This window comes from Centroberyx affinis, unplaced genomic scaffold, assembly GCF_046629955.1.
Source record: "Centroberyx affinis isolate AG114_WGS23_722 - 3 ecotype Tasmania unplaced genomic scaffold, CSIRO-AGI_Caff_v1 ptg003328l_1, whole genome shotgun sequence".
NCBI lineage: Eukaryota > Metazoa > Chordata > Actinopteri > Beryciformes > Berycidae > Centroberyx > Centroberyx affinis.
Window position 1 is genome coordinate 26,374 of NW_027281329.1, and position 22,669 is coordinate 49,042.

Sequence of the window (22,669 nt, forward strand, 5' to 3'; positions counted from 1 at the left end):
GCTGTGGGTACTTGCCTCTGATCAAAATATATGTTTTTTTTTTTTCATGTTCATTACACTAATTGAGGCAAGCAGAAAAGTTATCATTCTGAAAGAAATATATTTAATACCAAATGGGTCATTTTGACCTGCAACATAACAGGGGGGTTAACTCAACAGCAAGGCATTCTCATCACAGTTATGGTTTATTCCAAAAATAAACTGAATGAATAAAAAACAAACACACATAAGCCACATGACTAACAAAGAGGAGACCTTTGACCTTTCATTGTGGCTAACAACAGCATTAGCTCCAAATGTCAAGTGCCTGTGATAAAACTGAACATCTCATCTAACAACATAGTGGTATTTTCTGCTTTGTGATTTTTTAAATCAGTGCTTTCAAAAGGCAGTTCGATTTTGCTTTCATCATGTGACTTACATACGTTTAATGTTTTCTTCTTACACAAGCAGATTGTACTGTAGAAAGAATGCATAATCTGTTGTGTTAATGAATCCTAATTTATCCATAGGGTACATATGGTAGTGAATTTCAATCACATAGAGCACTGTGTAGCGCAGGTACTAGTATGTTGAAGTCCGGGTTAAAGCTCCTCTTTCTTCTTTAAGATTATTTTCCGTACCATCTCAGCTACTTTGGGTTTGATTTCTTTGACAGAAACACTTGGTCCCCATGCATCAACTACTTTGCCATTTACATCAATAAGATACTTCCAGAAATTCCAGTCAGGCTCCTTTGCAGATGACTCTGTAAAGAATAAAAAAAGAACAAGACATCTTATGAAGTACAAATGCCTAGCGGTATACTGTACGCTTAACAACCTTGCAGTTTTGAAACATACTTCCGAACAACTACCATCACTTAATCTGATTTCAGCCATTCAAAAAAGTCAGATATGCGCTCAGTGTGACCTATATATCATCCATTCTAAATATTACCACTTTTATTTTATTCACATCATCTACATTCCCTGAATAGCTTACGTATACAGTTTTGCATATAATAATGCAATCCTCAAGGTCTTCTCCACCGAGGGTTTGAAACCTCACTGGTTGCCTATCAAGCTCTTTCCTTAAGGAGACACCTTGCAAGTCATTCCCATAAGAAATGAAACACTCATCGGCATGCATAAACACACACACACGCACTTATGGTTGGAGGCATACATTTGTTTATGAGGCCACAAAGGTCAAAGCTCTGCAACACAACTCACCAGCGAGGTACTTGTAGGCATTGTTGGCTCCAGTGCCGACCACGGCGATTTTACTGAACAGGGGGAAGGAGACTCCATAGACTCTGCGCACAAAATTGTCAATCTCCTTGTCACTGCCAGGTTCTTGCTGGCCGAACTGGTTGCAGGGGAAGGCCAGCACATTAAAGTGGTAGGGCCCATAGTCCCGCTGGAGCTGCTGCAGATCTGTGTAGTGTTCCTCAGTGAAGCCACACTCACTGGCCACATTCACTACCAAGGACACCTGAAATCACAGGAACACACTGTGAACACGAAAGCAAACCTACAATAAAGGGCATAAATTATGATGCAGCCCTGACACTGTTACAAATCAATCAACAGTAACTCTGAGCCCGGCAACAGCTCATCACATTCAACATAGCCTGTATGAGAGAAGAGGGCATGCTCTGTGCACACCATTCATTAGTTTTGTTAAAGATAATATTTGCGGTGAGTAGCAGGCATTTCAGGGACGATCATGTGTGAAATGAAAGACTGAATGGTTTGATGGAGACATTCAACCAGTGAACAATGTAGGGGGGATCTTGAGCTGGTGCCTTACTGATCATCTGTCGCTTTGTTTAGACTCAAGGATTCATTCAACCTTGAATCAGAATACACTTGATTGCTTGGTTGTGCTTAATTAAAATGTTTGATAAAATGATTTTAAAGGAAAAAATGAAACCACACTGTGACAATGATTTGACTGAATAGTAAGCCAAAACATTAGGCTATAATAATAATAATTATTAGCTTTATTATTATTATTGTTATTAGCATTATTATTATTGTTATTATTATTATTAGATTTATTGTTAATAGTGTGTGTGTATCATAGGAATGGTTTATATCGACCAAAACAGATGCTGTGTAGTAATTCTCTGTGACTGTCAATAGAAGCTGCTCTGGATAAGTAAAATGTAAGTAAGTAGTAAAAGTAGCTAAAATGTTAAATGTAAACAGAAAAATAATCATACAAAGTGCTGTTTAATAGTCTTAAGCATGAAAAGGAGTGATGGTCACAAAGGTCTGCAGCTGTTTGTTTTCTTCCTTTTACAGCTGAAGTCAAATTGCAAATTTGACTATAATATCACAGCAATTAAATTTTTTTTTAATATTTTGTTTTTATTCTAGCATTCAACCATAACAAATTCATTAATGTTTTTGTAATACACACCCCATCCAAAAAATAATGTGCTGAGGTTTAAAAATCCTTCTATTGTACATGATCCCCTTCAATCATGTTTTCTGTAAAATAATGTTTTAATGGTTGTACTAAAAGGTATTATGACTATTTTGTAATATCTGTAGAGCATTTATCTGAATTACATGTGCTTTTGTGTGTCTGTTGTTTTGTCTGTTTTGTCAATTTGTCTAATAAACACAAACTGTTATGCTAGGACGAGGCTAATAAAATGAAAAAAAGAAAAGAAAAAAATTATATAAATCACAGAATTGCATTTGTTAATTCCTGTTCCAACAGTCACTACTCTACTATTCTGTATGTTATCATTTGAAAAACCCTGCTGATAGTCTACTGCTGAATGAACCCAAAGTGGTTCAATCTGTCCGTTACACTGTTGTTTGACTTAATGTATTAATGAGCATCCATGAACATGTAGGCCTAATTACTTGGCCATTAAACGGGTTCTTGAAGGTACAAATAGCACCATACATGCACACATGCAATACTAGCAAAACACACCCCAAACTTTTTCAACCTTCCAAATTCTGCAAGGAATTAACAGCATTCAGTTGGTTCCTGGTAGAGTTCAACTGTCCAGAGCTTTCATAGAACCACTAATTACACACTGACTGCAAGACTTGTGAAACCAAGACTGTTACTGTGACACATCACAGTAACTAGGCTACAGTCTTGGTTTTACAAGCACTCAGTAAGATGTGTTTGATGTGAAAATATAGACAACAGCAAATGGATTTTTAAAAATGACTTCAAACATGCTGAGTCATACCTTTCTTTTGAAACAGAGATTAGCCTCTGTATGTATCTAAACAATTCCTTGTTTTTTTGTTTACCTTTTGATCTTAAGTGTTAGTGGAGAGATCAAAGGTGGACCTGTTCAGGTAAAGGGCAAAGAAATAGTTGAATATGGGAGAGTGGGTTAATACATTTGTTAATCCAGCTTTGTGCTACAGCTCACAGACAAAAAGGGAGAGCAACAGTCATGTGTGTGCAAAGGAAGAAAGAGTGGCTGCAAAAGTAAGTACATGCATTGTTTGAGTTTATTCCCCCCCCCCATCAAACTTTTGGTGATCCCATTATCCAGTGTTGACATCTAGTGTCATGATGAAGTAATCACAAGTGGTGCATCTCAGAAAAGAAAAGTCATGTAGATTATAAAGACCAAACAGAAACAAAATACCTAGAATACTTATTAACATTATTGACAACAACATCAACAAGAAGAATATTTATAATAATAAAACGTATATTAATAATAATACTCACAATAATAGTATTAATACTAATAATCATAACAACACTTGCCTAACAATACAAGCCTACAACGGTGAGTCTAAATTAATCTCTGACAAGCCTATGTAAAAAACTTACCTGCAAACAAAAATAATTTATGGTCAAACCAATCAAATAACAGATATGCTGATAGAATGCTGGCTGTTCCAGGTTATGTATGTGTCTATTACCAGAACAAGACTAAATATGATGCCAAATCCCATATAATGGTCTACTAAACCATACCTTGGTTTGATTGAAAATCTAGGAAGCTCCTAAGGCTATAGGCCTCTTGCCACGTAGGCTAGCATGGGCTACATGATGGACAGCTAGAGCAGGCTCCAGTTAAACTGCTCCACATCATCAACTTCTACAAACAAAGTGTTATTTCATGGGGAAAAAAAACAAAAAACAAATATCCCCATCCGATAGACATGCATGGACCGGGTTGACATGCAAAGGGAGGCTGCATGCAAATACGCCGGTCCATCGCTTGTGTAAACTGTAAATATGTTATAACCGGCTGCTCCAGACTTACCGAGCCCCGGTATTTCTCCAGGGACACTAATCTGCCTCTGCTGTTAACTACTTTGAAAGTATAGAAATCTTTCTGTTTGCTCTCGATGAGACTGAATAGAGTGATAAACACCGTGAGCGCCCCGAGCAGCATTGTTCAAGTAAAACAGCCAACGCAACTTTGGCAAACTCCTTCCAACTTCAGCGGTTCCTCGTCCCGGCTGTCCGTCACTAGGTTGCGTATGATGCGTCAAGCTAGCGAGAATAACAAAATAAGACTTCCGGGACGGTCATAAATTTCAAAATAAAATGAAATAAAACAAAGGCATTGCAACGTTTTACGAGCAATTGGTATCAAAATGAAAATGAAGAATGATGAATGAATGAAAAAGTTTAAGGATTAATATATATTTTCTAAATGAAAATATAATCGTTTCTTCCCCAAAAAGTCATTTTCACAGCATATATTCACAGCTATGCCAGATAGGCCTAGTAAAGCTACGTTTTGCTCCATATTTAATTTAAGACAATGATTCCACTCAGTATTTTTCATACAACAGACTCTTTGTTGCTCTGCACACCCTAATACATTTATATATTTTTTATTTTATTTGCTGTTGTTTTGACGCATCTGATGTGCAGCGCGCTGGGTGGGTGGAGTTTGTTTGCCCTACTAAAATGATTTCAGATGGAGAACAAGCGCATCCCGACTCAGCTCATTAAGCTTCTGAGGCATTCATGGCCTACTTTTCTAGAGGAAAATAGATGAATAGATGCCAAAAATACAGAATGAAACCTGAACTTGCTATTTTTAATTGTATCTTAGGCTTGTTTGTACATGAGCAGTTTTTAAAAACTTCTTACTTGTGTAGGTATCACATTTATTGTATTCACAGAGTAGGCCTCACAGATGAGATGGGACACAGGCTATTTGAATATTTCTGTGTTGCAAGGCTTAATTAGTTCAAGTGTGATGTAGCCTATATAGGTGCCTTTTTGTCTGGGGAGGTTGTGAGGAACAATGTCAGTAGCACAGGTCATATGGAAAATGTGTTTGTAAATGTGTGCAAAGGATCCAGATCTGATACAAAAAGACTTTCATGAAGCCTAGAGACAGAACAAAAAGACTTGGCTCAAGATCAGTTTATTTTAAATTATCAATCTCATGCAAGAGTTCACAATTTTGATGGAATCCCATTTCGGATGACGAATTTCTTTAAAAAAAAAAAATAATAATAATAATAATTAAAAGTGGTATTTTAGGTTGCATTTGATAGTCCAACCATGCCAACTTGCTCACTGAGCTGGAGCTTTGCGCTCGTTTCCAGCTCCACAAGAGGCCGGCTGATCCTGATCCTTGGAGCGCCTCGAAGTCCCTCTTTAAGTATCCTGCTTCCAGCCCATTAGGCTATACATAGCCTACTGTAAAACTATGACTTTAGGAACATGATGAGTCAAGTTTTTAGTATAGATCTGAGACGTTATGGTTACGACTGGCCCCCAAAGTCACATGTGGACATAAAAACACAACAAACAAATAAAAATCCATTTGCTACACTTTATTTGGCCCTAAATTCCTCTAAACCCAGTACTGCACCATCACACTGCACGTAATGCACCATCTAGTGGGCAAAAATAAAAGTGCTCTTCCTGAGTGGTAGATCTTCAAGTGCTGTCGGAAATACCTAAATTATGAGTTGAGAGCACATGAGCAACCCAAGAAAATGGTAAAAACAACTAGGAAAGTCGGTCTTTTCTATGATGGATGGAAGCCGTGTCAAACATTATTAGTAAATGTTATGTATTTTAATATTATTCAGTATTGATTCATTGTTTTATTGTTATTAATTATATGTAAATAATGTGTATTATTGTATGTTTTTGTTTTCACTCGTTGTTTGACTTTGAGTTAATTAATAATGAATTATTAAAAACAAAAAATAATTACCTAGCCTAATTAAAACATCAATTACATGTCACCAATAATCTAATTTTGTTACAGCATCTATTCCTTATTTCTGAACAGTCACTTAAATGCATTAGAAGTTGTATAGAGGTCTTTCAGGTGACATCAACACCCTCTGCCAGCATATTGGACAGTTCTTGGACACATTATTTGTACTTTGGTCATTACCTTAAATATGTCCAGGGCACAAGAACAGAAGGATGAGGAAGACCTTACTTTCCCAACACGGCAGAAACCCATCACCCTTCTCACCCAGTCATCTTATCTTTGAGAGACGCCCCTCTGGCAAGAGACTGAGGTCTATCAAGACCAGAACCTCACAACACCACAACAGTTTCTTCCCCATGGCAGTGGAGCTTACAAACAATCCCCGTCTTTCACTGACTCTGGCCTGAATCTCTGAGCACAATTCCATACAAATTGTATATCTGTAAATACATAGTCGTATCTATCGTATTTGTGTATAGTGACACTATTTATTCATGTTTGGTACTTTGGTCAGACACTAAATGCAACTTACTACTGAGCTCTTGTACAAAGCCCCTCGATAACCCACTTAGACACCACACTTATTGTATATAGTACTGTATATATTTCAGGAATCTCTTCTTTCTTTCTACTTTGTCTCTGATGTTTGATATTTAAATTCAATTTGTAAAGCTTTATTCTGTCTAAATTCTTGTATATTGCACTGCACCAACCTCACCAAGTGAAATTCCTAGTATGTGAAAATGTACCTGGCAAAAATAAATCAGATTCTGATTCTCTGTAATGACAAAGGCTCATTGCTCATTGGCCAGGTGGACTAAATTCTAATCTAATTCTGCTTCAAAGTAAATGGATATTATGGAAACAGAAACTAGTAAATGTCATTAACATTCCCCCAATCTGTTTATGGCCCCACTTTAATAAAACAGAAACTTTACAAGGCAATTGTGGAATCAGAAATGCAGAAAAGAGAGATTTCTTGGACACATTAAATTCTCACAAACAAAATACCAACAAATACCAACAAACAAATAGCTAGATACTCTAGCCTGAGCCCAAATGTTGGTTCAGGTATCTTCATTGCATTATCGACGAATGGCCAGCAGCAGCAGGATGCACTAATTCTACAATGGACCTCCAAGATGGTCCCAGGCCTGATGCAGCTGCTCAGAACAACATACCTGTATTAGGGACTTTACAAGGAGCACACGAAGGCAGCATTTGACACGCCCCTTTACATCATCACTGGCACTCCCACAATGCAGTGGGGGAATGTATTAACATGGCGTCAATGGTAGCTGTTTTGACCAGGGCCGTGGGATTTGAAAAACAATATGCCTAACAGGAATATGGAGATAGCGAAACAATAAGTTGAAATATAATTTTGATTTTAAAAGTAAGTTAATATGTGTTCCTCCTTGTTGTAATTGTCGAAATCATTTTTTTGCTGTCTTTAATAGCTTGCTGTTTTGTGGTAACTGTGCCAGTATTATTTATCTCACGGTAGCTAGCTAGATAACTCGGTACAGTAGCTAGCTAATGGAGACAGCTAATAGCAAACTAAGCTAAGCAAACAGACCCCAGGAAGTAAATGTGCAACTTTGCTAGAACGCAGGAAATACATTTTCATTATACTGTTGATTTTTGTGGATAAACCGACGACAATATCTAATGTTTATCTGCGAGTGGCACTGTGCGTAATCGCCCCTTTTCGTTTCTGTTTTGGAAGTTAAGCTAGCTACCAGCAGCATCAGTGTTACTGTCTGGCTGGACTCTGATTGTATGTGGTGTGTTTGTGAGTTTGGGGGTTCAGCTAACGGCTCTGTCACTCTAACTATCGTTAACATTTATAATGACTTACAGTACAGGATACAATCAGCATATGCATGGATTTGGTCATTCATCTTGACATTATTTGATAAAAACAAGATGAAAAAGACCAGCACAATATTTCATTTTGTAATCTGGCCAGCTAAATTAATGTAAATGACATCTCTGTCTGTCTTTCTAGATTTCATTTTTCTTGTCTCCCTGGTCATCCTCAACGTGGTGTTGTTGACTCCACCAGGGACACGAGCAGGAGGACGAGAGGCATGGATGAGTCCACAAGCCCAATAAAAACAGTCAAACCATCTCGCAACGAGGCAAGAGGAGCCAGAGCTTTGCCCACCAAGCCAAATAAAGAGGCTCCAGCACAGAGAGAGGGCATCAAGTCTGCTGGCCGCAATAAGGAAAGCCTTACTACTACAAAGGATGACCATAATATAGGCAGCCAGGGAAGTCGTGGGCCAGGCAAGACCTCCACAGATAGCCCCCAGGACAAGGGGAGAGGAAAGCCCCGCAGGCTAACTGGGAGAACCAGCTCTGGGGAGAGAGGCAAAGGAAAAGTGGCAGGCCCACAGCAGCAGTTGGCAGCGCAGGCTCCTGACTCCAAGGCTTCTCTATCCGCAGGCAGGAGCCCCTCAGGAAGCAGAGAGACCAGTTCTGCTGCAGTGCCTAGTACACCTGAGAAAGGCCGCACAGAGCAGACCAAGGCCACCAAGGCCACTCTAGTGAAGGACAAGTCCCACGGTGGGTTTAGTTACAATATTTCTTTTTATTAACTACAGCTAGGGCTGTAGCCTGTAATATCTTATCTTTTCATGACAAATAGGTCTGTGTATAAATATTGCCTTAGATGACCAAACGCATCTCTGGAACATTGTCTGGTTTGTTGTGTGCAGGGTCGAAGGCTATGGCATTGATGAGTCAGTCTGTTGAAGAGGGCGCAGAGGTGGGGGCTGTCCGGGAGGAAGGGACGCTGACAGAGCAACAGCTGGGCCTCCGGCAGGCAGAGGAGCGCCTCTACAGAGACTACATCCACCGACTGGTGAAAGTACGGAGACAGTCCCTTCAGAATAGACATGAATGGAGGGGAGGAGTTGGTGTTTTCCAAATGAGTTTCTGTCTGATGTCTTTAGGTTACTGTAATTTGCATATCTATTTAGTAAAGGGTGGCCACTCGTGAAGGATTAGACAGTGGTACAGGATTTGAATTGATTGCTTTTGCCTCTCTTTTGTTTTCACAGCAGTCCCCTGAGTACCCAAACTTTCAGTACTTATGCAAGCTCTGTTCCGTGCACATTGAGAACATCCAGGGAGCACACAAACACATCAAGGAAAAGAGACACAAGAAGAACATAATGGTAAGTTTGTGTTTTCACTCATCCCAGGACTTGTGCTCGTGGTTTTCTTTTTCTTTTCTTTTTTAAGGAAAAGGAAAGATCAAAAATAAAGGCTTTTGAATTCAGCATTTTACACTGGTTCTGCTATTTCAGGAGAAACAGGAGGAGAATGAGCTGCGTGCCCTGCCGCCCCCCTCCCCTGCCCAGCTGAGGGCAGTGGACGCATCTGTCCTGGACACAGCCAAGCAACAAGGGATCTCAGAAGAGGACTTCCAGGTTCGGCAGGCAGTGGTCACCAGGATGGAGCAGACCATCCAGCAGCACCTCTCAGGTAGTCCTCCATGACGCCACTCACCCTGGTCCATGGTTTTATTCAACAAGTACTGTGGAAGAGGAGAGTTGCTTTCAGAACAGTTTGTTTTTCAAGTCCTACAGAAGTCTGGATTGTTATGTGGGCCCAGGCCTCGATGATCTGCAGAGTCTAGCTTTCACCGGTTTTTACAAACTAAAATGGACACCTAGTCACAGTCTATAATCCTGATAGTTTTGGGAGTTACAGAAATATGTAGTTATATTTGTCCAATAACAGTTGTTTGGTTTTCCAGCTTGTTCCCTCCGTCTTTATGGATCATGTCTTACCCGATTTGCCTTCAAGACAAGTGATATCAACATTGATGTCACCTACCCTTCCTCAGTAAGTCTGCTTGTTTACACAGTCACAAAATAGTGGTGTATGTGGACTGATACATCCATATTCATTGTTTTCTCCATCCTAACTGTAAATATTCAGAACATCATTTAAGGGTGCTATGTGTAGCATTTTTAAACACCAATATATCATTGTCAAAATAACTGTGATACATTGGTATAATTCCCTTGAACAAATAAACCATGGTGAAGACAGTTGGTAGCCTCTATATCACGCCAGTGGTATTGTTAGTGCTAGTATTTGTCAAAATTAAGACCACATTTTCCATAAACCCTGTTGCTTTCTGTCACAAAAAGGATGTTGCCACTTGCTCCATTTGCACTGGAAGAGCAGCATCCCTCTTCCTGTTTTGTGCTGTAAAGCAATCTCCTCAGTTATACTAGTGTCTCAAATTGAATGTTGTAATTATTTATTGATTGATGATTTATGTATGTAAAGGACATTGGGGAAAAGGGTGGAATCAGCCGTGATGTTTGGTGGTGTTGATGTTCTCATTTTCTCTTGCTACTTTTGTCTGTTCAGATGACGCAACCAGACGTGTTGATTCAAGTGCTGGAAATCCTAAAGAACAGCTGTAAGTCTTGCCTATTACATTTCAAACTTTGAGTTGAGACACGTTCAAGTGGCCTTAAGTTGTATAAACCCTTTGTCTTGATTGTCCGTAATTGTTGTATTTGCCTTGTTGATGCATTTGTCTGAAAGCATTTGCAAATTAGACTTTTCAGAACATTTTCAGAATGCTTAGAAATGTCATATTTGTTAGATGTTGTGGTCTGGAATTTCAGTAGATATTACATTTATCCAAAAATACATTACACCCAAGGGGTTTGGATAAATGTTACTCTGTGTAGGTCCAGTATTTAAGTGAAACTGCCCTATTAAATTCATTTCTGTTTGTGCAACTTATTTAAGGTAATTTACTAGATTCTTCAATCTTTTTCCCTAGCTGAATTTTCTGAGGTTGAGTCAGACTTTCATGCCAAAGTTCCTGTTGTATTCTGTCGGGATATCAGCAGGTTAGTGTCGGCCTGAACACCTCAGTGCAATGTTTTTTTTATGATTATGACAGTCTATCATCATTGCTGTTTAATGTATATGCCATACATGTCTAGAATGTATGTTTTTGTGTGTGTTTGTGTGTGTTTTTTTTTTTTTTAATAATTGCTTCCCTGCCTACATCACAGATCAGAAGAGGGAATTCTTATGATGTAGAGCTATCCTACAACAGATTGTGCCATCCCAGTCAACATGGAGTCAGCTGAGTTAGATTATCTCATTTTACAGTCTGCTTATGTGGACTGAACATTCTTATAGTGCATATCAACTCTTAGTTAATTGATCAGTTCCAGTACTAGTTTGCAGTTATGCACCAACTTTGGTTCTCCAACAAAATAGCCTCAAATGAAGTAGAAAGACAGTACACAGTAGAGATATAGGTGGAACATTATAAATTTGCCTATGATGGTGATTTTCTTTGGAACAGATAGGGATAACTGTTTATATGGAGCCCTACACAGCGGCATTAATGCAAGACAGCAGCTAGCATGATTACGTTTTTTTTTTTTTTTTTTCAATTGATTCAGTGTTGTGTTCATGTGCCTGATGCTTCTGTTTGTGTGCAGTGGGCTGATGTGCAAGGTTAGTGCAGGCAATGATGTCGCCTGTCTCACCACCAATCACCTGGCTGCCCTGGCTAAACTGGAGCCCAGATTGGTTCCCCTGGTCCTGGCCTTCCGCTACTGGGCAAGGGTAAGACTGCTGCTGAAACTGATACCTAAGCTCAAAGACGAGAGGATAGAGAGCGCTTCTATTGAGTTTGGTGTGTGAAGGAATGTGTTGAAGGTGCTCTTTGGTTTGGGGTTGTTGCTTATTGAAAAAGTTCCAAGGCACTCTTCCGGTAAAAACTTAAAAAGCCTTAATTTCATGGCTAATTCAGAGAAGAACATATTGGAAACACCTTCCAATGGTGTTTTGGCCGTGTTGTGGCCTTCATCAGGGAGTAGCACACCACACTGCATGAAGAACAAGATGGTGGATGCGGGTAGGTCCATTTCAAATGTAGGTCAACAACATGCATTAGAGTTGTTTTTGATATGCTCTTTTGAACTAGCCATGAAATTAAAGCTTTTTAAAATTTTGCCTGAATAGTTGCCTGAACTTTTTTTTTTTAATAAAGCATCTACATTTCTTCAAAGACATGCAATACCTCATATGTATTGAAAACACTGCAAATAGAAAAGAAAATCATGCTATAAATGTGTATTTCCACATAATAAAGAGTTCATGAATAGACTATAATGTGTGAGGATTTGGTACTTTAACTAATTAATTTGAGTTATACTATTTTATTTTGATTAAGACTAAAAAGCAAACTAACAAACAGCAAATGTTTTCTTGCATGTTTATCCCTGTAGTTGTGCCACATTGACTGCCAGGCAGAGGGTGGCATCCCCTCCTACTCCTTCGCCCTCATGGTCATCTTCTTCCTGCAGCAGAGGAAAGAGCCCATCCTCCCAGTCTACCTGGGCCGCTGGGTAAGTGAATTCTCATGTCCTGCCACCATGATACGTGGAATGTGGGACATTGTGTTGTCATGGTGGCATCTGTGTCTGTCTTTCTGTGTTTGTAGACGCATTCTTGTGAACACTCAAGAACAATACATGACAGAAACTTCATACTTACACCACAGATTCCCTCTATAGAGCAGACGATTTGATTACATTTTGGAGCACCTCGCTGCATAAATTTGCATATTAATGAGGAAAAACTTGAAACTACTCCATAATGCTGTAAGAGAACTTATTAATGCCACCCATGTATTATGTAAAGACAACTATGTTGACATACAAATACAGTATATATAATGTCATATTTTATAATGCATTGGTGTCATTAGTATAACTGGCTATGTCTAATTGTTTCATGCATCATGGTGATTATGGCGAGACATTAGGCAGCTCCTCTTGTTCAAAATGGTCTTACCAGTATGAACATGGAACCAGTCACATATTTCAGCAACATATTTAGATTTATGTTTACTTGATCATTACATAGGCTGCACCCAGTAGTCATGGTAGTCATGCACTGATGACTACCACTGCCATAGTCATAGTGTTGGCCATGTATTCAACTTAGCTAAATGTTATTCTGACATTGTTTATAGTTAATGCTAGCCAAATTCTGACTTCAGCTAGTTTCCAGATCTGAATTACTTTAACAATGTTTTTAAAAGGTCTTTTCAATATGTCTACAAGTTAGCAAATAAGAGATTTGGTTATTTTTATAAGGCAGGTAACCTTGGTTGAACAAGGACAAGCCATTATTTTGGGGAATGTCATTGGATTCAGTTGCTGCTGAGCAGGAAGAGCACTGCTCAAACTGTCAAATATGCTGCAGTGGTTCAAATGAAATCTATGTCATAGTTGTGTTTCATTAGGTTACACACATCTATTGTACATACCGTAGATGGTGTCTGGCTATGCACCTACACTACAGTTTATAGCCTGTCTGCCGTGACTGAGATGCAGAGTGTAATTGGCTTTAAAAAACAAATATATTTGCACGAATTAGACAGCCACCTATTGATACTGGCATGGCCAGCCCAGAAGCTTATCTGCATTTCTGTTCTGACCAATCAGGAATTGGCACCAGTTCTCGATCTATTGATCCCCAACTCTAATTGTAGCTTGTTTGCTTAACCTCAGTTTTCCTCTCTGTTGTATCTGACTTCTTTTTTTTGCTTCTTTCAGATTGAAGGCTTTGATGTGAAACATGTGGATGAATATCATTTGACTGGAATCAAGTTGGACGTATTTGTCAGATGGGAACACAGACCTCCCAGCTCCACAGAGGGACGAGGGGACAACAGAGGCGAGGCCAGGGGAGAAGGCAAGCCCAAGCCAGAGCAGAAGAAACCTGATGACAGTCAGTATGGAGAGGGCTTGGTGAGTAGTGCAGATGAAACATTTTTCAGAAGAAAAATTTAGATCTTCTGCAATTCAGATTTGAAACTTAAGGTACTCCAAATTGGAACAAAATATTTATACTCACACAAATGTTAATAAGACATGTTATATCTTTGAGTCTTCAGTTTGTATCAAATCACACGACTGCAGATGCCAAAATTTCCCCTGGTTTTGTCTCCTGCCTTTCAATTAAACAAATTAATTAGGCCTGTATCACCTAATATTCTCCTGTTGCTTTTCCCTGAAGACCCGCTTGACCCTGGACCTCGGTAAAGGTGTGTCCCTGGGCCAGTTGTGGTTGGAGCTGTTGCGTTTTTACACACTGGAGTTTGCCCTGGAAGAATACATCATCAGCATCCGCCTGAGGGAGCTCCTCTCTAGGGAAGTGAAGAACTGGCCTCGTCGCAGGCTTGCCATTGAGGGTAAGAGACCGTTCTACAAGCCGGCTGGCCTTATAGGTCTGAATAGATACCAGAAAGTCACTGTGAGTGTTTTTTTCTCCTTTTTTTTTTAGATCCTTTTGCCCTGAAGAGGAATGTTGCACGAAGCTTGAACAGCCAAATGGTGTTCGAGTACATCCAGGAGCGCTTCCGTACGGCATACAAGTACTTTGCTTGCCCTCAGAGCAGGGGCACCGGGGGGCGCCAGAGAGGCAAGAAGGCTAGCAAACAAGACATGAAGTTGGAAGGGGTTGAGAAGAAGGAGGCTGTATTTGTAAACACAGAAGAGGATGATGGGAAAGGTGGAAAAAGTCAGAGCGCTGGAAGAGGGCACCAGGAGGTGAAGGAGGATGAAGAGCACGAGAGTGACGAAGAGGATACTTCAGATCCGTCCAGAAAGAAGGGTGAGAAGACATTGGATGCCACCCTCATGGACATGGTTCTCAGTGAGGGGGACAGACCCACCGAAAGGCCCACAAACGCTCTCTTCTCCCCCAATGGCCTGCTGGACAGTGACAAAGAGGGGGAGGGGGAGGAGGAAGAGGAAAACAGTGTTTCAGAGACGGAGGGGCTTGTTACACCAGAGGATCTGCACTATATATTTGATAGGATGATTTTCACCGGTGGCAAGGTAATTCAAATAAACACCATTCACCTTTTTGTCATTTCAGAAAATCAATAACATGATAGGATCAAGAATTATATCAGCCTGGACATTTTCACAATTTTTGAATTGAATCCTGAATTAAATCTTAAAGATTTTACTCCGACAATGGTAAAATTACTTTAGATTCTTGTTTTTTTTGTAACAATATTTAATTCTTATTTATATGATTATCTTGCAATCGCTTCTTTGAATTTGTGTGGTCTTTAAATTTCTTCTCTCCAGCCTCCAACCGTTGTGTGCAGCATCTGCAAAAGAGATGGTCACCTTAAGGATGAGTGTCCTGAAGACTTCAAGAAGATAGAGCTCAAGCCTCTGCCCCCTATGACTGAACACTTCCGGGACATCCTCGACGGGCTTTGCAGACTCTGCTATCGTACGTATTCATCGGTGCAGTTCAAATATATATTTAATTGTGGTCTTTTCCAGGGGCTAATTGCACAAAGATTTTTGGAGATTTTATGACTTCAGAGTAAAACACTCAAACAATTTATTGGACAGATGGTTTTATATTTGTTCTTCACATCGGATACTTAGATATTGGCATTGGATAATATTCCCTACCAATACGAGATTGATGATTGGCCAAATGAAATGGTCCAGTCTAATTTTGTGAAGCAGAAACAATGAACTGTTGGCATAATTTGTTGGCTAGCAATCAGTGTCTTATGTTGCATGTAATCTGAATCCATGACAATTTATTATTATTATTGCAGGATCATATTTATCCAAGGAAGCATTTTGACAAAAAAAAAAAAACAACAACCTCAGAAACATGCTGCATATTAATACATCAGTATTATAAAGATAACACTCAAATTTAGTGATAAATATCGGATCAATTCCTGTTGGAGATGTTCCTAATATCTGTTGTGTTTGTAGATGAACTGTCCCCTTCTCTGCTTGAGCAGCAGAAGAGAGAGCAGATCCTTGGTAGCCTGGAGAGATTCATACGAAAGGAGTACAATGGTGTGTATGAAGCTTAAGCCAATGATATAGCACATGCAATCCACATTTGGATAGAAAACAGAATATAAAATGTAACGCCTTGTTTGTGTGTCTGGACCCACAGACAAAGCTCAGCTGTGCTTGTTTGGCTCTTCGAAGAACGGCTTTGGTTTCCGTGACAGCGACCTGGACATCTGCATGACTCTGGAGGGTCACGAGACTGCAGAGGTAGGTGGACTAAGCACGCTGCCATTTGATGTGATTTTGACACTTCCTCAGTGGGATTAGAGATCTGTCAGTGTTCATTTTAATTATTTCTAATTGTCTAAACAGAAGCTAAACTGCAAAGAGATCATTGAAGGCCTTGCCAAAGTGCTAAAGAAGCATACAGGTAATTCAAGGTTTTACTCATTATGTGATAAGTCAAGAATATTTGTATCAAGCATGAAATTCATGGCTGGTTGTGATTGCCCGTTTTCCCCCTGTCACAGGTTTGAAGAACATCTTGCCTATCACAACAGCTAAAGTGCCTATTGTGAAGTTTGAACACAGACAGAGTGGCTTGGAGGGAGACATCAGCCTATATAACACCCTGGTGAGGGAGGCTTTTGTACCAGAACCTGCCTTCATTTTCTTTATTTATTTGTTTACTCTTGAAACAACTTAGTGGTGCACTAATTTGTTAAAAGTAATTAATCTTGATGGATCATCCCTGTAGGCTCAACATAACACCAGAATGCTGGCTACTTATGCAGCTATAGACCCGCGTGTGCAATACCTGGGATACACGATGAAAGTCTTTGCAAAGGTGCGTAAACATTACAAACAGTTGTTAATTTTAATGGATTTCTTTTTTCTCTTCACGTTGCTGTGTTGCTGCTTGCTGTGTAACTAATTTGCCTTGTGTGCCCACAGCGCTGTGACATTGGGGACGCATCCAGAGGAAGCCTCTCATCCTATGCTTATATTCTGATGGTGCTTTACTTCCTGCAGCAGAGGCAGCCCCCGGTCATTCCCGTCCTCCAGGAGGTACCTATCAGTGGTTGAAGATCGTACCTCTAAACACTGAGAACAAATGCGTCATACCTAAAACATGAAAATAGAAATAGATATTTCTCTCTGAGGAAAAACACTCAGCTCTGTGTGATGTCTTCTTAGATCTTTGATGGGAAGAACGTTCCACAGCGGATGGTGGATGGCTGGAATGCGTTCTTTTTCGATGATCTTGAGGACCTGGTGAGTTTATTGGAATTATTTTGCATACGATTTATCCAGCATGGGTGGACATACGCTGTCAAGATTTCTTAAATGCTAACTTACTTTCCTAGACAAGTTTTTACTATTGGGATGCAGTTTTGGGACAGCATTGCATTATTTGGGCTAAATCTGGTCCAAATGTTTCCGCTCCAAATCACCTTCTCCCTTGTTCATTCTGTTTCTCCTGTCTACACAGCGTCGACGTCTCCCAGAGCTGCAGCACAACAAGGAGTCAGTAGGAGAGCTATGGCTGGGCCTGCTGCGCTTTTACACCGAAGAGTTTGACTTCAAAGAGCACGTCATTAGCATCCGCCAAAGGAAACGCCTCACCACCTTTGAGAAACAGTGGACCAGCAAATGCATCGCTATTGAAGGTGTGCATGCAAGATTGCTCGGCGCCTCTCTGTTTACCTACTGCTTGTTGTTATGTTATGGCTGGTGTCATCTATTCCTGTCACCCACTCACTTATTCACTCACTGTGTTCTCCTCAGATCCCTTTGATTTGAACCACAATCTTGGTGCTGGAGTTTCTCGCAAAAGTAAGTGCTTTAGTCCAAAGTACTCAATTACAGCCAGATATATGCTCTTTGAATTCGCCAAGAGCGTAATTTAGAGATTTCTGGTATAAAATTATATAAAATGCATGTGATGCCATCAAAATTTGCCAGCATGGGTGTTGATCTTGTGATTTAGGTGTCGTCATTCCACGCACAAAGGGGTTTGGCTTGTTTGACAAGTTGGTGTCGGGTGGGTTACCGGTGCTGTCAAGTGAAGTGAAAGTGCTGTCTAAACTGGCAGTGGCAGTAGCCATATTGGTGCGAACCATAAATGTTACTATGGTTACAGATGTTATTTACAGCCATTGTGAGATCGGAGGAGTAGATTGACTCCCATTGCACATACACAGGGCAAGGCAAGGCAAGTTTATTTATATAGCACATTTCATACACATCGGCAATTCAAAGTGCTTTACATAAATAAGAGAAAAATAAAGACATGTAATAAAATATATAAAAAGTGAAAGTGTGTTAAAGTCACGTTGGAAAAAATACATTTAAAAAGATATAAAAGATAAAAAAAACAAAAAAAACAATACATATTCCAGTGCAGATAAGCATTGCCCTAAATTTCTTAAAAAGCCCTGGCAAACAGAAAAGTTTTAATGTAATGTGGTCTATTTTCTTAGTCCTGGTTAGGACCCTGGCACCAGTAGTAATCACTCTTCTCTAATGTGTACCATACAATGACATTCACATGAAGTAATTCATTTATAAATATAGTAGTCGCACCCAAAAGCTGAAATGTGTACGTGGCCATTCACACCAGGACTAACTTATTTGACTGTTATTTGTGGCTTATTTGACTGACTTTAAAATTCATGCTAGCCTTTTTATGATTTGAGGAAGTTCTCCATCTCAATGTTGTTGAATCCCTGAAAACACCTCACTCTCTCACCCTCTGTTTTTCATCCCTTAGTGACGAACTTCATCATGAAGGCCTTTATAAACGGGAGAAAGTTGTTTGGTACTCCATTTTATCCCCAACCTGGCACGGAGGTGGTACGTCACTCATGGCTTAACTGCTGTGCATACACAAATGGGAATAAAGTTGAGATTTGAAAGGTGTCTGCTTTCTGTTCTGAGGAACCTATCTTCTTCTGAAATGTCATTTGTGTCCATTGTTTTCTACGGCAGGATTACTTTTTTGACTCCAAGGTGCTGACAGATGGGGAGCTGGCGCCCAATGACAGGTGCTGCAGGATCTGCGGCAAGATTGGACATTACATGAAGGACTGTCCCAAGAGACGCAGGTATATGGGCAGCACTTGGATCTATTTGATTATTAGGAGAGTGTGTACATTTGCTTCATATTTATGTGTGTGTATGTGTGCGCACATTTACGTGTGTCGGATTTATTTAGCCCTTCTTTTTGTGTCATGTACTTTTTGCCTGCTAGGATGAAGAAGAAGGAAAATGACAAAGAGGAGGACATAAAGGAGGAGGAGCGGGAGCCAAGAGAAAGGCGCTGTTTCCAGTGTGGTGACATGGGTCATGTACGGAGGGACTGCCCCGAGTACCGCCATCTCAGACAGAGGACTACTGGAGTTCCAGGTATACTCAAAGACAAAACAGTTAGTCTGCCACATCTCTCAGAGGTTAAGTTATACAGAAACTGACTTCTAGGGTTCTAGAGTGAAGTCTATTCATTCAAGCAGACAAAATGTTAATTGTAAAATATCAAAACCACTAGTATTTCTGTTGTCTTCCTAACCCTTGTTGTTCACCTTAAGAAACAGTCATTTAAAGGGGCTCTGTAAATCAAGGTCTACTTTACACTTACAAAGTAGGTCACAACTAATGTCCTGACCAGAATGCGGCTGCTTGTTTTCCCCTAGCTCCCCACATGGTGCGAACCATTGTGAGCTCCCAGTCCATCCCCATTCCCCAGGCAACTCCAGACCGTCCTGGAAGGACCAGACAACCTTCTGAATGTGTGAGTAGAACAGCTGGACATCAACCCTCTGTTGATGCTGCAAAAATATATACAAAACAGAATTTTGAAATCAAAATTTAGTAATGTTTACTCCAAATGTGGCTTTGTCCTATTATTGATTCTAATACTTTATTTGTGTCTCTTTTCTCCCTCTGTTCATAGTCGGATAGTCGCCAGACTCCGCCCTACTCTCCCCAGCCCACCCCATTCTCTCAGAGTTCCTCCCAGTCCTCCAGCTCCCCCCAATCTTCCCAGAGTAAGACCAGCTCTGCTGGTCCCCCTAAGCAGCCTGCTCATCCCCAGGTCCCCTTGTCTCTCTTTAGCTTCCCCACCTCCCACCCAGGCCAGTTCCACCCGGGGGCGCTCACTGCACTGGGGCTTCTTCCCTCCCACCAGCACCAGTCACACCAGTCCCAGGGGCAACCTCATCACGCAGTCCATCTCCCTTCCACCTCCTGGCCCATCCATGGACCGGTCCTCCCAACTTCCTCACCCACTGCCCCCTCCCCGCCTGGTCTAAAATTCCCCCTGCGTCCGGCCTCCGGGAATGGGAATCCCGCAGGCTCGGGGGGCAACCCCAGCCCCATGAATCTCAATGACCCCAGTATAATCTTTGCCCAGCCGGCGGGGAGGCAGATGGGCATGGGTGGGCCGGGACGGGACGGGCACTGGCACAACCACCTGGCACAACCAGGGTCACTTGTGGGCAATGGCACTGTAGGCAAGTCAGGTACTCACGGGGTGAACTTTGATGGCACTGTCTCTGTCTGTGATTCTGTCTGTTACTTTGTGTCTTTCCTTTTCTGTTCTAAGCCTGTACCTGATGTTCAGCTGGCTGGTTCTCAAAATTGATCAAACTTGATAATTCTAGGCAGATTGTCTCTCAGTTTATGGTTGAATGATTTAACATGCACCAGTTGCTTGGGACATGGGTAATGGTTAATTACAACATTGGTGAAGGGATGCATTCGTTTTGTGTACACAAAAAGGAATAATACGTATATAATGTGTTATTGTTAGATGATATTGTTATTGATTGATTGTTTCTTGATTTTGTCTCTACAGAGCCAGGCTACCCGGCCCAGTTTGGGGGTGTAACCCAAGGCTCTCGGACCTGGGAGCATAATAACACACCCCAGTACACTCTGTCGCCATCCTGGCCCTACCGCATGCCCCAGAACTTCATCCAGCAGGGCAATGGAGGCTTCCCACCCGGCAAGCCCTTCATGGCCCAAGGTGAGAGAGACAGGATCAGACAAGGCAAGCTCTTGTTTTCTTATTGCTAGCGCTAAATAATTTTAACTGAATCTGATGCCAAATAACCTCTCAAGCTCTGCATGTCTATTGACTTTGAGTTTTTGTTTCTTTGTTTTTTTTCCATTAGGTTCTGTGGTGCACCCCAATCAGAATTTCCCAATGGTACCCCATGTCCGGCACCATGTAAATCTGAATTTCATCCAGCAGAAGAAGTGAACTTGCATCTCCATTTGATTAGGCTTATGGTCAGTACCATGACAAAGCAAAATAATGTAATCTTAACTTTGCATCATTTGGTCACAAGGATTTTTAAAATGAATTTTATCATTTTTGTACAGTTTTTATGTTTTTTTGTCTCATTACATTGATTTGTGATACAAATGTCAAATATTTTAATACCCCCATTTTTGAGGGGGTCCAAAAAGTGTTTTTATTTTATGTGTAAAGTAAGGAGGAAAAATGTAAACCTTTATTTTTATTAGCTGTATTCATACTTTGCTTGCCACAAGACGAAGGCTTTGAATAGACATTTGTTTTAAAAACAACCTAACATGTCACCCCTAAGTATGTAGTGCCAAAAACAGGGATAGCAAGAAAAAAAAAAAGGGAAAAAACATAAACCCTAAAAAAAAAAATAAAGAAAAAGCAAACAAATTTGTTGTGTGTCTATGTTTTGGTTAACAGCTTGTGTACATTTAAGGGCAGCACTGCATGACCCTGAAATATATCAGGTATTACTGCACAACATAATCCCTTATGGTTATGTATATAGTATGGCCTGTAGTATAGCCTCAGTTGAACTCAAATCAACATCAGCTCCCCACTGTTCTATCTGCATTTCTTGGTTGTCCATTAGATTTACAGCTACCTTTCCATATGCGATAAGCTAAACCTCCCCTTAGACCTCAAGCCTTTGCCTCGGGTTGGACACCTGCTCATAAAATGTTGAAGGAGACCTTCAGGTTTATTAACGAGGTGATTATGGTCTTTCACATTGAAGTATAGAAAGGTTTATAACTGCTGATATATACGCAATTACAGTTTTAATACTGCTTTATAAGAATGTCCACACTGCTTTCGGCTTTGCCCTGAAGAGGCTTTCCTCTCATGCCCGTGTTCTCTCTTTAAAGTGACTGACAGACAACCCACCTTCCATGTTTTTGTTTTGTCTGTGCAATACTGTTTGACCGCCATGGCTATGAGCTTGGTTCTGACCATGGATGTTTTAATTCTCCATATCCAATGAAAGACTACAACTACAAGACAATCTCCCATGCCATGTCAAATCAAAGTAGCTACTCCATAGAATTGGAAAGGAGCAGTTTTCGTACCTGTGTTGACATGTAAAACGCCATGTTACAGTCAACTGAGTGAGGTGTTCTTAATTTGCTCAGGCAGACTGTCCTACATAATGTTAGTAATGCACCCATGCACCACTGGCACAAACCTAGAGTCATCTTACTTGATTAAAGTATTCTCAGGATATGCATCTTTATGAGAAACAGTTTCATTAGCAGCATAGTGCTTTCTTAAAACTAAAACTAGGATATGAAACAGTCTAAATGCAGTATTTACCATAACTCTTGACCATTC

General features: G+C 40.4%; 2 protein-coding genes across 3 annotated transcripts; one reads left to right on the forward strand and one right to left on the reverse strand.

Moving 5' to 3' along the window:
- Positions 1-89: 89 nt before the first annotated feature.
- On the reverse strand, positions 90-4,446 carry gpx7 (glutathione peroxidase 7). Its single transcript, XM_071538705.1, has 3 exons — positions 4,247-4,446; positions 1,215-1,476; positions 90-748 (listed from the first exon to the last, which is right to left on the reverse strand). The coding sequence occupies exons 1-3, from the start codon at positions 4,376-4,378 to the stop codon at positions 585-587; spliced, it is 558 nt and encodes a 185-aa protein (XP_071394806.1). The 5' UTR covers positions 4,379-4,446; the 3' UTR covers positions 90-584.
- Positions 4,447-7,465: 3,019 nt separating this feature from the next.
- On the forward strand, positions 7,466-21,717 carry tut4 (terminal uridylyl transferase 4). Of its 2 annotated transcripts, none has more exons than XM_071538703.1 (30): positions 7,466-7,574; positions 8,190-8,749; positions 8,902-9,053; positions 9,247-9,363; positions 9,496-9,673; positions 9,948-10,036; positions 10,574-10,625; positions 10,998-11,067; positions 11,674-11,800; positions 12,466-12,585; positions 13,801-13,995; positions 14,264-14,438; positions 14,531-15,087; positions 15,346-15,496; positions 16,003-16,089; positions 16,193-16,296; positions 16,402-16,459; positions 16,560-16,663; positions 16,787-16,876; positions 16,984-17,097; positions 17,227-17,304; positions 17,522-17,699; positions 17,818-17,865; positions 18,803-18,885; positions 19,021-19,136; positions 19,283-19,437; positions 19,722-19,819; positions 19,982-20,549; positions 20,885-21,079; positions 21,204-21,717. In XM_071538703.1, exons 2-30 carry the CDS (start codon positions 8,272-8,274, stop codon positions 21,290-21,292), a joined length of 4,626 nt encoding a protein of 1,541 aa, XP_071394804.1. In that variant the 5' UTR covers positions 7,466-7,574; positions 8,190-8,271; the 3' UTR covers positions 21,293-21,717. The 2 variants fall into 2 exon arrangements, with proteins under 2 accessions (XP_071394804.1, XP_071394805.1); XM_071538704.1 differs by having other exon boundaries at positions 20,885-21,055.
- The last annotated feature ends 952 nt before the right edge of the window (positions 21,718-22,669 follow it).